This window comes from Gracilinanus agilis, chromosome 4 (genome assembly GCF_016433145.1).
Source record: "Gracilinanus agilis isolate LMUSP501 chromosome 4, AgileGrace, whole genome shotgun sequence".
NCBI classification, from domain to species: Eukaryota; Metazoa; Chordata; class Mammalia; order Didelphimorphia; family Didelphidae; genus Gracilinanus; species Gracilinanus agilis.
Window position 1 is genome coordinate 188,646,154 of NC_058133.1, and position 16,276 is coordinate 188,662,429.

At 38.4% G+C, this 16,276-nt stretch overlaps 1 protein-coding gene across 1 annotated transcript in view; it reads left to right on the top strand.

Moving 5' to 3' along the window:
- Window positions 1-10,239: 10,239 nt before the first annotated feature.
- BRCA1 (BRCA1 DNA repair associated) overlaps window positions 10,240-16,276 on the top strand; it is a 54,053-nt gene continuing 48,016 nt past the window's right edge. The window contains exons 1-3 of the mRNA XM_044674170.1: window positions 10,240-10,317; window positions 11,641-11,729; window positions 12,893-13,032. Coding sequence (XP_044530105.1) covers window positions 10,247-10,317; window positions 11,641-11,729; window positions 12,893-13,032 — 300 coding nt within the window. The 5' untranslated portion in view covers window positions 10,240-10,246. The remainder of the gene's footprint in view (window positions 10,318-11,640; window positions 11,730-12,892; window positions 13,033-16,276) is intronic.

Here is a 16,276-nt window from a genome sequence, read left to right on the forward strand (position 1 = left end):
AAAATATAGGGGCAGCTGGGTAGCTCAGTGGATTGAGAGCCAGACCTAGAGATGGGAGGTCCTAGGTTCAAATGTGACCTCAGACACTTCCTAGCTGTGTGACCCTGGGCAAGTCACTTAACCCCCATTGCCTACCCTTACCACTCTTCTGCCTTGGAGCCAATACACAGTATTGACTCCAAGAGGGAAGGTAAGGGCTCTAAAAAACAAACAAACAAACAAGGGCTCTAAAAAAACAAACAAACAAACAAAATAAATAAACAAACAAACAAATAAATAAATAAATAAAGGAAAAGAGAGAAGAAAGAAAGGTGAGTTTGCCAAAATAAAAATGTTTGATATTTACTTCTTAGGATTCTTAAGTTCTTTTTCTTTCATTTATTATTATTAGTTTGGACCTATGACTTAATCATTGTGAGAATTCCTTCTACTAATGTAGATGAGTAACTGTGCCATAACTTAATAAAGTTGTAGAGAATTGCCTGGGGCACCGAGGAGTTGTGTGATTTGCCCACCTTCACACAGCTGGTCTGTGTCATAAGTGGGACTCATCCTAAATTCATATATTTTGAGCAGAAAGGGGATAGAATTCAGAGATTATCTTATCTAACTTGGTCATTTACGAATGAGTAAACTGAGGCCCAGTGAATTTAAGGAACTTAACCAATACCACACAGGTGGTGTTTTGACCCTATGTCCTGCCGCCTTTGCTTTCATACCTAGATAAGAATAATAAAATGTTAAATATTCTTTACCTTTACTGATCTGGGCTCACTTCTTACCAATCACTTATAAGTATAAGTATGCAATGGATCTAAAATGGGTCTGTTTTGGAAAATATTTAAATCTGGATCTTTTCCTGTCTTTATTATAAATATTGACTCTCAGTACCTAGAAGAACAGACTTTGCTTGATTTCTTTTCTTCTGTTCTCCATCTAAATGCTCAACAGCGTGCATCCTGGCCTCCCATATGGAGGTACGTGCACAGTCAAAGAGTGGAATTTTCATCTTAAAGTTTATGTCTGCAGCATGTTTAGGGAGTTCGAGTTACAATTGCCATATTGGAATGTAACTATTTCAAAATCAAGTCCTTGGATGAGATTGAAAACCATCTGGTGGTACCATAGCTAAATCCAATCTCTTTTTTACCAATTGCTAAAAGATATAGTAGAAGCATAATAATAGATGAGGCTCCTATACTTCCTAGTTAGTTGGTCGTTGTTGGTTTTTCATTAATTTAGTCCAAATAGCATTACTTTGTATATTGCTTTATGATTGGCAACGTACCATCACTATAAAACATGTAAGTAGGCAGAATATATACACTTATCCCTTTTTTTTTTAACTCTTACTTTCTATCTTAGTATCGAGTTTAAGACAGAAGAGTGGTGAGAGGTAGGCAACTCTGGGTTAAGTGACTTGTCCAGGATCTTACAGCAAGGAAGTGTGTACAGCCAAATTTGAACCCAGGTCCTCCCTGCTCCAGGCCTGGCACTCTATCTGCTGTACTGTTTAGCTGCCCCTCAGATTAGCTTTTACAGTGGAATATTTACATCAGCTAGTTGGCAATGTGGATAGAGTGCTAGGCCTGAAGTCGGGAAGATTCATCTTTTGAGTTCAAATGTGGCCTCAGATACCTACTAGCTGTGTGACCCTGGGTAAGTCACCCCGTTTGCCTCAGGTTCCTCATCTGTAAAATGAATTCAATAAGGAAATGTCAAACCTCAGTGGGATCATGAAGAGTCTGACATGACTGAACAACAGCAAATAAATTATTCTGAGTCTTTAAGTATTTAGGGAATGCAGAGAAAAGGAATGATGAAAATCACTCTTGAGCAATTAAAGCAAATTAAATCAAATACTAAAATAAAAAACAATTAAATCAAATACTAAAAGTTCTGGTTCTATGTTAATTTGATTCTTTACTAAGTATATCCTTGAGGGTTTTTGTTAATCTTTTATTGTTATTTATTGACCCTACCAAAAAAAATAACCGTTCTTTTTTTTTCTTTTCCTTCCTTTTAGTCTGGAGTTGATTAAAGAGCCTGTTTCTACTACCTGTGACCACATATTTTGCAGGTAGGTCTCAAGATTCCCCATAATTTCATAATGGGACATGTCTGATTCTAGCATGTCCTTTTATTTGCCCAGTTACTTTAGCCTTTCCATTTAATTAAATTAATGAAATTAAGAAGAAAACCCCAATCTGAGTCTGTTTTACAGAAGCTTTTAATGAACCCATTTTGCGATACTTATAACCCCCAATTCCTATTAAAGGTACAGACATATTTAACACCTCAGGAGGGCACAAATGACCATGGCCCTGTCTTTATACACATTTTTTTTTAAATAAGAACACAAAAAACAGATTTCTAAACTTGTGGGCAGTCAGCATTTGTCCTTACTACTCCCAGATACTTGTTTTGGTTCACTTTCCCTTCCATTCACAGCATCTCTCTTGCCCACAACCTCTTTGTTTTCTCTCCTTTTTCAAAACAGAAAAGGATATTATATCAGATGTTTATACTGTGCTGAAATGGAAACTTAGATGTAGTGTTAACTCCTTATTGATATTATCAAGCATTTTGTATCTCTTACACAAAAATGGAGGAGGGTTTGTGTGTTTTAGAAGCAGGAAAACTGGGAAGACTTCTTCTTTTCTTGAAATCTAACTTCTAAATCTAGTCCCAAAGGTAAATCTGCTTTAATCTTTTCAGGTACTTCATCCAGAAGGGGCAGCAATGTTCTATTTTTTTGCCCCAGGGATAGCAAGCCTCAGTTATAGGTACTAGCAACCTGTTCGCAAATTGAGGATTGGAAGGGCCCTTAGAAGTCTTCTAGTCCTCATATCACAAATAGTTTGTGTGTCCAGATAGGATAAGTATCCTGGGTCCTACAAGTGGTCAGTGCAAAGCCTGGATTGGAAACCAGAATCTCTGACTCCAAATCCAGTGCTATTTCTATTGTGCCATTCTGCTTCCTCAGTAGCTGCTCAGTACTAATAACACATACCTCCCTTTCCCTTATCTTTAAACACTCCCCATTTATCCTTCTCCACGTTTCATTCACTGATCTAGTGATTCAGATTCCATTCATTAAGCCCTATTATCTTTCTGCTACATCCCCTGGTCTAGGTTTTCTACCTTCCCTGCCTCTTAAAAAAATAAATTATTATGAGCATCAGACTTTTGATCTCTGGATGAAGCATCTAAGAACTACTTGTTTGTTTTGAAGGAAAATAAAGCAGTCCAGCTGTTAGGTTTGATCCCAGGACCTTTTTCCTTAGGATGTGAATGGCTGATTAAAGAGGCTTATGTATACACATCAGAGAAAGCAACTGACACTGTCTTGTTGTTAGAGAACTTTAAAGAAGCAGAAAGGAAAAAAAAATCTAAAAGACAGTAAAATATGCTTTTGCCTCTCTGGTGAAATGATTAGTCACTCCTAAAACTTCTAGAGATTAAAAAAGCCATGCAGATGAGTTCTGAAAACATAATAGTGCTTATAGTCTCCAGATATGCAATACAAGTTGGAAATACTTTTCTTCCAATGCATACACATATTATTGATGCAGATGGTAAGTGATGTGGATCTGAATGGGTACTGAACTTGGCATTGACCCAGGAATTTGCCTTGTTGAAAAGTCTCTGATACTGGCTTTTAAAAAAAAAATTATTCCTGGATAATTTGGTGGCTCAGTAGATTGAGAGCCAGGCTTGGAGATGAAGGATTTGTTAAATTTGGTCTCAGATACTACCTGTCTCTGTAAGGCAAGTCACTTAATCCTAATTGCCTAGTCCTTTCCACTCTTCTGTCTTGGAACTAATATTTAGTATCACTTCTAAAACAGAAGGTAATGGGTTTGTTGTTGTTTAGGGGAGTTTTTTTGCCTTTCACCAAAATTAATTAGGAAATCAAAGACCTAAACACCTTTCTCTCAGTTGACTTTCTTACCCTTTAGAAAACTGTCATCTTCACTAGTGATCTGAGTTCTTCGATTTATCAGCAGCATTCATGAGATTTTTTTTAAAAATCTGAGTACTATTAACATAGTGGACCCCAGGCATCTCCTTTTTATCTTGTATGCACTCTTCTCCTAAACCTGCATTAAGTTTGTTGTTGACACATGAAGCAAAGCATACTTAACAATTTCAAGAATTTCAAGAATGCCAAGATGTTTCGGACCTAGATCCTCAAATGCAGGAGTTATTTACCCAGGACCCACTAAGAAATCTGGTGCAATAGGAGCCCCTTCTCAGATTCACATGTATAAAATAAAATACTCAGTATTACAAAGGACACCAATTATTGAAATTGTTATTAAAATTTTTTTTGGAAAAAAATTCAAGAACCCCTGCTATAAAATTTTTATTTTTATATTTATCATTGTAAATATTTAATTATGTGGATAAGATTCAAGGTTAGTTTCCTTCAAACTTTCCTTAGTGTTTGGTTTTTTTTCTTTAGCAGAATTCTAGGCAAAAGCAATAGTAAGAAATATACCTTTAATGTTATAATGAAATTGAAAGTCTTATAGAATGCTTGCATGATCAGCTTTCTTAGGAAATTTCTTACATGATAGCATTTCATATTCTGAATTATACCCTGGTCTGTAGGTTGAATGAAGGAAGTAATACCAGGAGACAGGAAGATCATAAAAATTTCCCCAGACTCTAACCTTACCTTTTGAATTGTGCTCTACAATTGTCAAGTCATGGAAGGGTTTTTCTAGCTATAGGCAAGCCTACAGTTCTGAAATGATCTTCCCCGAAGGTAAAAAAAAAAAAAAAGAAAGAAAAAAAAAAGACAGAAAAAAAATGTCCTTAACCATGTATTTATCAACTTACATTCTAAATTTTGGGCAATGCCTACCACCTTGGGAAACACTAGGCTAATGAAATTTTTCAATGACCAAAGGCTGTGTATTTCACAGGAGCTTGTACTTAATTCACTGACTCCTGCCAGAATGGAGCAATTTCCTCCACATTTAATGTTCTCTGGGGAAAGCCTCAGAATTCTCATATGATCTTATGATTTACTTGCAATTTTTTAAAATGCGCTGTTAAATCTGTAATTTTTTTTACCAGCTATATTTGCACACACACTCTCTCTCTCTCTCTCTCTCTCTCTCTCTCTCTCTCTCTCTTTCTCTCTCTCTCTCATCAGATATCATATAGGATTTTTGGTAAACCTGTGCCTAATGTCTTAGTATCAATTCTAAGATAGAAGAATGGCAAGGTAGGCAGATAGAGTTAAGTGACTTGCCCAGAGTCATAGTTAGGAAGTGTCTGAGATTAGATTTGAACCCAGGACCTCCTGTCTCCAGGCCTGGCACTCTATACACTGTGCAGCGTAGCTGCTTCATATAATATATAGTCTTCAGATACTTCCAAGTTTGAAACATCAAATTCATTTCAATTCAGCAACTATTTACTAAATCCCTAACATATGCAATGGACTGTGCCCCAAGCTGAAGGTTTCACCTTAGATACAGTACAGACCCTGCTTACCGTATTCTTGAAAAACACTGAGACTAGACCCTACAGCACAAGATTGTGTCCTGTGACAGGATCTCTCTGGCTCAATACTTTATTTATCTGTTCGTTTGTTTGTTTTTACATTAAAATACTCAGCTCCCTCCTCACCCTTTTTAGAGAAGGCATCATTTGACAAAAAGATATGAGTATATATAAAACTATGTCTTGCTTATTTCTATTTATCAGTTCTTTATCTGGAGGTGTATATACACAAATTATTCTTCAAACCATATTTCTGTTTACTGTATTTATATATAATATTATATTAAGTTATATTTTTGGTTTTTCTCATTTCACTCTTTATAACTTCATGTAGGTCTATGTTTTTTAAAAAATTAGCCTGCTTGTCATTTTTTATAGCACAGTTGTATTCCATCACAATCATATGTCACAACTTATTTAGCTATTCCTCAATTTCCAGTTTTTTGCCACCACAAAGAGAGCTGCTATAAATAGCTTAGAACATTTAGGTTCTTTTCTTTTTTCCCTGATCACCTTAAGAAATAAGTCTAATAGTGGTATTGCTGGGACAAAAGGTACATGCAGTTTTATAACTCTTTAGTCATAATTCCAAATTGTTCTCCAAAATGATCAGATCTGTTCACAATTCCATGAGCAATGTATCAGTGTCCTCATTTTTTTCAACATCCCCTCCAGCATTTGTCATTTTGCCCTTTTATCATTGTAACCAAGTTGATAGGTGTGAGATGATACCTCAGAAATTGTCTTGATTTTCATTTCTCTAAAAAATAAGAAGTTAGAGCATTTTTTGTAGTCATATATAGCTTTGGTTTCTTCATCCAAAATGCTTATTGGGAAAGCAAGACATGTGCCAGTTCAACAAATGAGTCATGGATTGGATGAATGCTTCAACCCTTCCCAGTGACAGAAGGGTAACAGTATATCTTCCTCATTTCTGATCACATCAAGTGTATAAAATAAAATAGCAAGCATTGGAAAGAACATTAATTATTGAAATGCAGTTATTAAAGGGGGCAGATGGTGGCTCAGTGGATTGAGAACCAGGCATAGAAACAGGAGATTCTGGATTCAAATCTGGCCTCAGACACTTCCTAGCTGGGTGACCCTGGATAAGTCACTTAACTCCCACTGCCTACCCCCTTACTGCTCTTCCACCTTGGAAACAATGCACAGTATTGATTATAAGACAGACAGTAAAGCTTTAAAAAAAAAAAAGTACAGTTATCAAAAGAGGCTTATCTAATGGGGGGAAGGACTTATACAAATTGCACCGATAATGAGAGAGTGAGACAGATGCAAAGAAGAGACTAGAGCGATCATTTTATATTGGGGGGCCAGGGCATAGATAGTTAGGATAAACTTCTTGGAGAAAGGTCTTAAGTTGAGCCTTAAAGACAAGGGAAGGAATTAAAGACATGGAGACTGGGAAAGTGGGCCATGCCAAGAATGAGCAACCACTTGGAGAAAAAAGATAGAGAGACAAGAATGAAGTTGAGAGAGCAACCCAGCTTGGCCAAAACATGGAATAGAATGTGGGAATAGGAATTCCATGACATGAGCCCACGATGGTAGTCAGAGCCAGATTACAAATAACCTTGAATCTCAGGGTGAGGAGTCAAGAATTTCTTGAGTTGACAATAGGAAATGGATGCAAGAAGAATGATGTGATCAGAAATGAGGAAGATAAAATATATAAGGAACTAAGTCAAATCTATAAAAAATCAAAGCCATTCCCCAGTTGACAAATGGTCAAGGGACATGAATAGGCATTTATCACAGGATGAAATCAAAACAATGTGATTAGGGTTTTGGTGTTAAAAGATCACTCTACTTCAAATATGAGTAACATGGAAATAGGTTTTGAACAATGATGCTTGTATAACCCAGTGGAACTGTTTGTCAGCTTTGGAGAGGAGGAAGAGAAAGCAGGGAAGGTGGGGGGTGGGGAGGATCATGAATCATGTAACCATGGGGAATTATTCTAAATAAAAATTTTAAAAAAAAAGAAAGAAAGAAATGAGGAAGATACATTATTCCCCTCAGTCTTGGAGAAGGACGGAAGTACTTACCCCATCCATGCTTCATTCATTGCATTGGCACATAAAAATCTTTTTTCTTTTCTGTAAGCATTGAGCCAGAGAGACCCAGTCACAGGGGACATAATCTAAAGATCTGATTTGTGTGGTAGTGTTCCATTGCTGTTGGGTCTAGTCTACATGTTTTCAAGAAAATGAATGATATACTTTCTGAGCAGAATTCTTTTTCCCTTGCCTATGCCTTTTTTTTTCCAGCATTTAAAATAATTCCCCCCCCCCCCCATGGTTACATGATTCTTGTTGTCTCCCTCCCCCCTCCCAGAGTTGACAAGCATTTTCACTTTGCCAGTATCTTATTAATCATCAGGATTCTCCTGTGCTCACTCTTTTAAGTAATAGAATCCAAATTTTCTTTTCAGGTTAATACAGTGTCCTGAGGTGGGGGTGGGGGGTTGCTCAACAAGATGGCCCCCAAGGTGTCCTCTAACTGTGATGAAAGAGTTATAATACTTCTGTTTATAGCCTTGCACTAAAGAGAGATTAGAATCGTCTTCATTTACCTCCTACCAAGCACCCAGCTCTGCCTTTCAGCTCATGTACCTGGAGCTTGTCACTCTCGCAGTACCCCAGTGATGAAGGCAGTGTTTCTTCCCCCATTGCAAGACTACTGGATGACACATTTTCATGTTGATAATCTCACAGGCTATTCAGGTTTAACCCAGGTGGCTCGTCTCCTTCAAACTAACTCCCCAGAGTATCCTTTTTCTACTAGCAGGTAATCTGCCGTCTCTTGTGAGGCTGCATTCCTGCCAGAAACCCCTGCTGCTCCTTTGGGCTTTTCATGTTCTCTTGCTACTTCCCTCTGCCATTTTCTCTTTCCCTTACCTATTCTTGTCATTTCTCCTGGGAAAAAGGCAAGCCTTTTATTGGCTTCACCAGCCAATTACATCCCAGCTCTCCACATATTCAGCAAAGCAACCAGTCATAACTCCTGCATTATAATCTTTGGGACTTCATCTCTTTTTGGCTGTATTCATTTCTTTTCTGGGTACTCAGCTGCCTTGTCCACAGAATGGTGGCATGTTTGCCATTTGCCATCTATAGCCAGCCTAGAGTCTGCCTGACTGATTATATGAACCTGAAGGTTCTGGAAGTCTAGATTCCAGAGAGTTTAAATTTTATTTTAATACACAATATAGATAGTCAGTTATGTGAAGTGCATTCCAATTCTGACTAATTACCCTACAGCAGAGTGATAGTTATGTATATCATTAAACAGGATCAAAGTAAATTACTCATAAACCTTATTGGTTATAGCAGTATATTTTTGTTTTTAAACCCCTTACCTTCTGTCTTAGAGTTAATGCTGTGTGTTGGTTCCAACTGAAGAGGGTAAAGGCTAGGCAATTAAGATTAAGTAACTTGCCTAGGGTCATATAACTAGAATGTGTTTGAAGCCAGATTTGAACCCAAGTCTTCTAGACTCCAAGCTTGGCACTCTGTCTACTGAGCTACCTAGCTGCCCCCAAATCTAGTGGTCTTGCCATTCTATCACAGAGTCTAGATCAGATTTCATTAAAGTTTCTTTATCCCACCCTCTTCCCCTGGATCCCTTCTGCATGTGGATTGAGTTCATAATCTGCCTCATTTTTTTTTAACCCTTACCTTCCATATTGGAGTCAATACTGTGTATTGGCTTCAAGGCAGAAGAGTGGTAAGGGCTAGGCAATGGGGGTTTAGTGACTTGCCCAGGGTCACACAGCTGGGAAGTGTCTGAGGCCAGATTTGAACCCAGGACCTCCCGTCTCTAGGTCTGGCTCTCAATCCACTGAGCTACCCAGTTGCTCCCAATCTGCCTCATTTTTCAACCCATCTCCTTACTAATTTTTAAATCCTGACCTTCCATCTGAAAATCAATACTGTATATTGGTTCTGAGGCCAGATTTGAACCCAGGACCTCCTATTTCTAGACCTGACTCTTTTATCTACTGAGCCACCTAGCTAACCCCTAAATTAATACAATTTGCACATGGTCCTCTCCTCAATTTTCATGGGTCATTGCTCACAAGGCACTGGCACTCCCCACTTGTGCAGCAGCATTGTCTGCTGACCCTTTGGACCAAATCCAGAGGGTTGTTGAAAGACCTGGAAATGGGGACATTCAAGGATCTGTTGAAGGAACTGGGAAGTTTAATCTGAGGAAGAGAAGACATGAAATATTTTCTTTAAGTATTTGAAGAGCTATCATGTGGAAGAAAGATTGATTAGTTTTGTTCTGCATGACTCCAAAAATCAAATTTCAGAACAAAAGGCAGAAGGTATAGAGAGACTGATTTAGCGTAAGAAACAGCTTCATAATCATTAGAAATCTCTGAAAGTGGAATGGGATGCCTCAGGAGGTGGCAGCTTCCCCCTTATGCAAGCAGAAGCTAGAGAGCCCCTTGCCAAGAGGGCCAAGGTTATTTCAGCACCGATAAGAGTTGGAGTAGATGACTTATGAAACCCTTTCTAACTCTGAGTGAGGTCATCTGATTAAACCAATTCCAGGGACCCCTGAATAGAATTCACCTGAAAAGAACCCTTTAACACTGCAGGATAATCTCGTCATGGATGAACATCTCCCCATAGGGAGTCCCAGCCACAAAAAGTAACTTACTTTTGTTTTTCTTCTTCCATTTTACAGATTTTGTATGTTGAAGCTTCTCAGCAAGAAGAAAGGGCCCTCTCAATGTCCACTGTGCAAGAATAATATAACCAAAAGGTATATAATTAAAGTGATGCTGGGAGGGAGGAAAACCCCACAGCAATAGGAGGTGGTATTCTTTTTTTTCTTTGACTTTTTTTTTAATCCTTAACCTTCTGTTTTTGTATCGATTTTTTTAGACAGAAAGGCAAATAGAAGTTAAATGACTTGCCCAGGATCACATAGCTTAGAAATGTCTGAGGCTAGATTTGAATCCAAGTCCTCTCCTCTCTGGGCCTGGAACTCTATCCATTGGACTACCTAGGTGCCCCAAGAAGTAGCATTCTTTAGCAACATAATTCATTGTTTTGCCAGTCCTAACCATCAGTAGAAAAATATTTAAGACAGAGTATGCTTAATAAGTGGAATGAGTTTTCTAAAAGTTTTATGAGTTTTGTGTTATGTTGGGGCACCCAGGTGGCACAGTGGAGAGAGTCAAGAAGACTTATATTCATCAGTTCAAATACAGCCTCAGTGTGACACCCTGGTCAAGTTACTTAGATCCGGTTTACCTCAGTTTTCCTCATTTATAAAACAAGCCTGAAAGAAGGAAATGGCAAACCACTCCAGAATCTTTGCCAAGAAAATTCCCCAAAGAAGTCAAGAGGAGTAAAGCATGACTGAAAATGTTGACATCAGTGGGTTTACTGGAGAATCACAGAATTATAGAATGTTCGGATTACTGGAAGGGATCCTAGGAAGCAGCTCCAACTCCCTCCTCTAGACTTACTCTGTAAATATAACCACTAATTAGTGGCAAACCTGCATTTCTTGACTTGTAGCACCATGCCTGTTCCATGCTCCTTTCTTTCCCAGCCCTCAAGGGCAGAAACTTTGAACCTCTCTTTTGAATCATTCTTTCTGTTGAGGTCTTCCTAAGTAATACTTTTCTCTCTGGACTTACCTTGTAGCCAAAGAGATGTCATTTGAGAGAAATAGTGGTGCTGGGCTTTGGATGGAGAGAGCAGTGAACTCCCTGATGACCTTGATTTACTCCAGTGTTGTTTCCCCAGCTCACATTCAAGGCACCCCCTAATTCAGGCAGTTTTAGCATTTGGGTTGCATTGTATTAGATTGTCTAGGAACTAAGTTGTAAAAATCCTATATGCTGTCACTTAGTTTATTCTGATGTGAATAATGTTTTAATTATAGCATAATGTCTGCAGTATCTAAAAGAATTCATCCTCTGTCCCTAGAAAACCATTTCTCCAGTTGCCGTGGCTGTCTTTTTCCTTTATATAACAATTCTGTTCCTTACTCTTATTTATTTTCTTTGAACATCTCTGAAACCATGGACAATGACTTCATTTTAAAAGTATCTATCAAATGCTTTTGTTTCAGAAGCCTTCGAGAAAGTACAAGATTTAATCAGCTGGTGGAAGGACTGCTGAAAACCATTCGTGCTTTTGAGCTTGACACGGGATTCCAATGTAAGTTTGGCACATCTCCAGAGGCCAGCGCTCAGGTAGCCCAAAACACGTGCTGTTATTTTTTTGTGGCCACATAAAGTTCATTTTAATTTTAATGTTTGTCATTTCTGGGTCAGCACTCCTACAGTCCTTGTGTTAATGAAATATTTACTGATCTTGAATAATGGAAAGAAAGGACCAAGACAATAATGTAATTGCTAGGAAATGTGCTAAAGAAGGGAATTAGGGCAGGAGACTCAGTCCAGCTCCAGGGTTCCAATAGTACAGTCCAGGAGAGACACAGAGATATCACTGACCAAGCCCAAGTGGAAAGGAACTTGGATTTAGGATCAGAGGACATAGGTTGAATCCCAGCTCAGCTGGGGTTTGTAACCTCAGGCAAGTCATTTAACAGCTCTGTGCCTCAGTGTCCTTATCTGTAGAATGAAGAGATTGGACTAACTCAAAATCTGTGATTCTAAAATAATTCACATTTCTCTAATGCCTTAATGCTTAAAAATTTTTTTCTTTAGAGGCAACTAGGTAGCTCAGTAGATAGAGATCTAGGCCTGGAGATGGAAGGTCCTGAGTTCAAATCCAGCCTCAGACAAGGCCTAACTGTGACCCTGGGCAAGTTACTTAACTCCAGTTCCTCAGTCCTTATCAAATTTTCTGCCTTGGAACTGATATTGATTTTAAAATTAAAAAACCAAAGATCTTCCTGTAAGGCTGGTGTTAAAAGTAGTAGTATTGGGCAGCTGGGTAGCTCAGTGAAGTGAGAGTCAGGCCTAGAGACAGGAGGTCCTAGGTTCAAACCCGGCCTCAGCCACTTCCCAGCTGTGTGACCCTGGGCAGGTCACTTGAACCCCCATTGCCCACCCTTACCACTCTTCCACCTATGAGATAATACACTGAAGTACAAGGGTTTAAAAAAAAAAGTAGTAGTATTACTATTATATAGCTGAGGGGAAAAAAATCTTGGCAGGAGTCACTCAGCTAATAGGTGTCAGGACCAGTCTTTCCTCCCTCTCAATCCAGCACTATTTGAATTATATTGCACTGGCCACTGTTTTTCAGATTTTCTAGTAGTACTGGACATGGATAACTGGGTTTTTGAACTGTAGATAACTTTGTCTGATTGCCTTATTGTTTCTTTTATGGTTTTCTGTGTTTTAATTTAACAGTTTCAGATACTCAGGATTTTTCAAAATGGGAGAAGAGGACTCCTGAGCCTCTAAAGAAGGAAGCTGCTACCATTCAAAGTGTGGGCTACAGAAACCGCTCAAAAAGATTCAGAGCCAGTGAATCAGAAAATTCAACCTTGGTAAAGCCCTTTCTGTCTTTTTTTTTTTTTCTCTCATCTTCTGCTTGTATAGCTTTGTTCCAGGTATTGAAAGAGAACACAAAAAGGGCCAATAAATTTAGTTAGAGGTAAGACATACCACATACATCAGAACTTAGTAAGTAATGCAAGACAATACAGGACTAAATGCCCTAAATGAGTATTGCTGACAATAATTGTTATAGAAATTTAAGAAAGAGGGAGAGAACCATGTCCAGCAAGAAAACCAAGTACTTGCCAGCCACATTCAGGTACATGCTTTTCCAAGCAACTTCAAGACAAGAGAAGGAGTCTAGACAATCTCCCGTGAGCTATAAGAGTTGTTGAAAGACAGATTTAAAGGCAAAAACAGACAGTGTGGACCTCTAATGTTTTCTCACTCATTTAAGTAAAGGGGTCAGTAGCATTCTTATAAAGTTTGTGAATGACATGAAGTTGGGAGAAGAATAGCTAATAAATGAGATGACAAAATCCATGTCCAAAAATATGCCAAATAGGCTAGAACAAATCTAATATGGGGAAGTTGAATATAGATTATATATGAAATTTTGCATTTGGGTTTAAAAAAATCAACTGCCCAAGCATGGGAAAGTACATAAAGGCCAAGCAACAATTTAAAAGGAGGAGGACTTTTCAAATTCTGGGCTGTTTTCTCATTGTGTCCTTTATTACAGTATTCAGATTTGGGGATTTGAAGTATTCTTCTGGAACACCTATGACTCTTAAATTATCTTTGCCCATCCTATGTTTAAAGTCAATCGTTTTCGGGGCAGCTAGGGGCTCAGTGGATCAAGCACTGAGCCTAGAGTTGGAAGGACCTGGCTTCAAATCTATTCTCAAACATTTCCTTGCTGTGTGACTTTGGGCAAGTCACTGAACCCTGGTTGCCTATCTCTTGCTCCTTCTGTCTTAGAGTGGTTACAGAAAGTAAGGGTTTTTAATAAATAAATAAATGCAATCACTTTGGCTTGTATGGAATTCATGTGATTATTCTGTTATTTCAACTCTTAACTTTTTCAAAGAGATTCTTTATCACAGATTCAATTTTTTCTTATCTAATTGTCTTTTTTAGTTTTGTGGTTTGCATTACTGGATTCAATATGAACCAGTTTGTGTGAGGTAAGCAGCTCAGGATTCTGCTTCTAACCCAAGAAGCTGACAGTCTTAGACTTAGATACTTTAAGGGACCTATGATTTCATCAGTATAGTTCTTTCCTTCTCCAGTACAAAATGCAGCTCTGTGAGAGCTGCTGTACCTGAAAGATTTATTGGCCTAAATGTTAAGTCTTTCTGGTTTGTTAGACCCTGTACAGTTCACAATCTTCTGGCATAAACTTTGAGAAAGCAGAATCATCCCTACTATAATGAAGAATCAAAGTAGGTCTAAGGTAATGATTCAATCTTAGCCTATACTAATAGCAGTGTAGTGAAAATATCCAAAATGTAGGTCATAGTTCCACCCTCTATACCTCATTTGGAGTTTTGTGTCCACTTGTGAGGGCCTCATTTTAGGAGAAATGTCAATGGGTCCAGAGCCATCCTATTTGTGAAGGGAGTTGATTGCATGAGGAAATCATGCAATAATGATCAGAATAAGTTGAAGTCAATGGGAACAGCCTGGAGAAAGAAAACCTCAAGTGGCTGCTGAGTAGACTTAACTTAGTAGAGTAGACTTAGAGTTGGAAGGGACCTCAAAAGCCAGCTCTTATTTTATAGAGGGAAGAAGGAAGCCTCTGAGATGTTCAATGACTTGCCACTGGCTTTCTGTGGTGGGATTTGAACCCCAGGTCCCCCTCATTCATTCCAAGTACAGTGTACCATAGACTGCAGGAGAGCAGTCTCAAATATTTGAAAGCTGCCACAAGGAAATAGAACAAGCTTTGTCTTGTTTTGGCCAGAGAGGATGAAATGAGTAGAAGCTTTAGAGAGGTAGATTTCAGCTCTTTTGGGGGGTAGGGGGAGCATGTTGACAATTGCTTAAAATTTAGCCTTGCCCAAAAGGCTCTTGGGGAGGTAATAAGTTTTCTGTCACTAGAGGACTTCAGATGGAGAGTAGATTCAGGCTTGTTGTAGAAGGTGTCACTACTCCTATAGAAGGCTACCAGCTTCTGATAATCCTTTACAAACCCTAGGATTATACAAGGATTGTCTGATGCCAAAGGAAGGCCTCTTAAGCCTTCCTGTATGTTGATACCTGTCTTGTAGCTTACTTCAAACAACCTAGGGTCCTTGGTGTTCCACAATGCTTTTAAAAGATAAATATTTCAGTTCACCAGCCATGAAGTAGAATACTCTTATTTCCCAGCTTTCTTGGGAAAATAGTAGAATTAAATTAGGATTTTTTTTGGTCCTATAATGATGGAGAATTTAAAAATGAATCTGTATTAAATATAACAGTGGCCAGAAGCAAAAAAAAACTGAAAACAGTGAGAGCAGAAAGATTGAGAAGCAAGGTGGGGGAAAAAACCTAGATAAAAGTAATAGTAGAATCTTTCAAGTGCTTTTTGCACTTTGCTCAAGTGCTTTTAAGCATCTTTGATTCTCAGAGCAGTGAAAAATTTTCATCAGATAGCTACACATATCCTTTCAATTTTCTACTATATTCAGAATACTATGGGGGAGATTAAAAAATAAATTGGACACGGTCTTTGCTCTGATAGGTCTTTCAGTCTAATACCCTTATTCTTCACATAATTCATAGAAAATATAGAGGGACCTATAGGTAACTCAGTTGGAAAGAGTGCCAGGCTTGGAATCAGGAGGACCTGGGTTCAAGTCTGGCCTTAGCCACTTCTAAGATGTGTGACCCTGGGCAAGTCACTTAAACCTTGTTTGCCTAGCCCTTGCCTTGGTACTAAGACAGAAAGTAAGGTTTTTTTCTGTTTTTGTTTCTAAAACCCTTAGCTTCTATTTTAGAATCAGTACTCTTTAATGGTTCCAAGGCAAAAACGTGGCAAGAGCTAGGCAGTGGGTCAAGTGACTCAGCTAGACAGCTAGAAAATGTCTGAGGCCAGATTTGAACCTAGGACCTCCTGTCTCTGGGCCTGGCTCTCAGTCCACTGAGCCACCTACTTGCCCCAGGATTTATTTTTTTGTTGTTGTTGCTCAAGAAAGAAAAAAGTAACTAGAGGAAATTATCAGGAATAACTGGAGTATATCATTGGGTTATCAAAGGATTAGAAAACAACTAAACGAATGAAATTTCTGTTTTCTGTTACACTTGAAA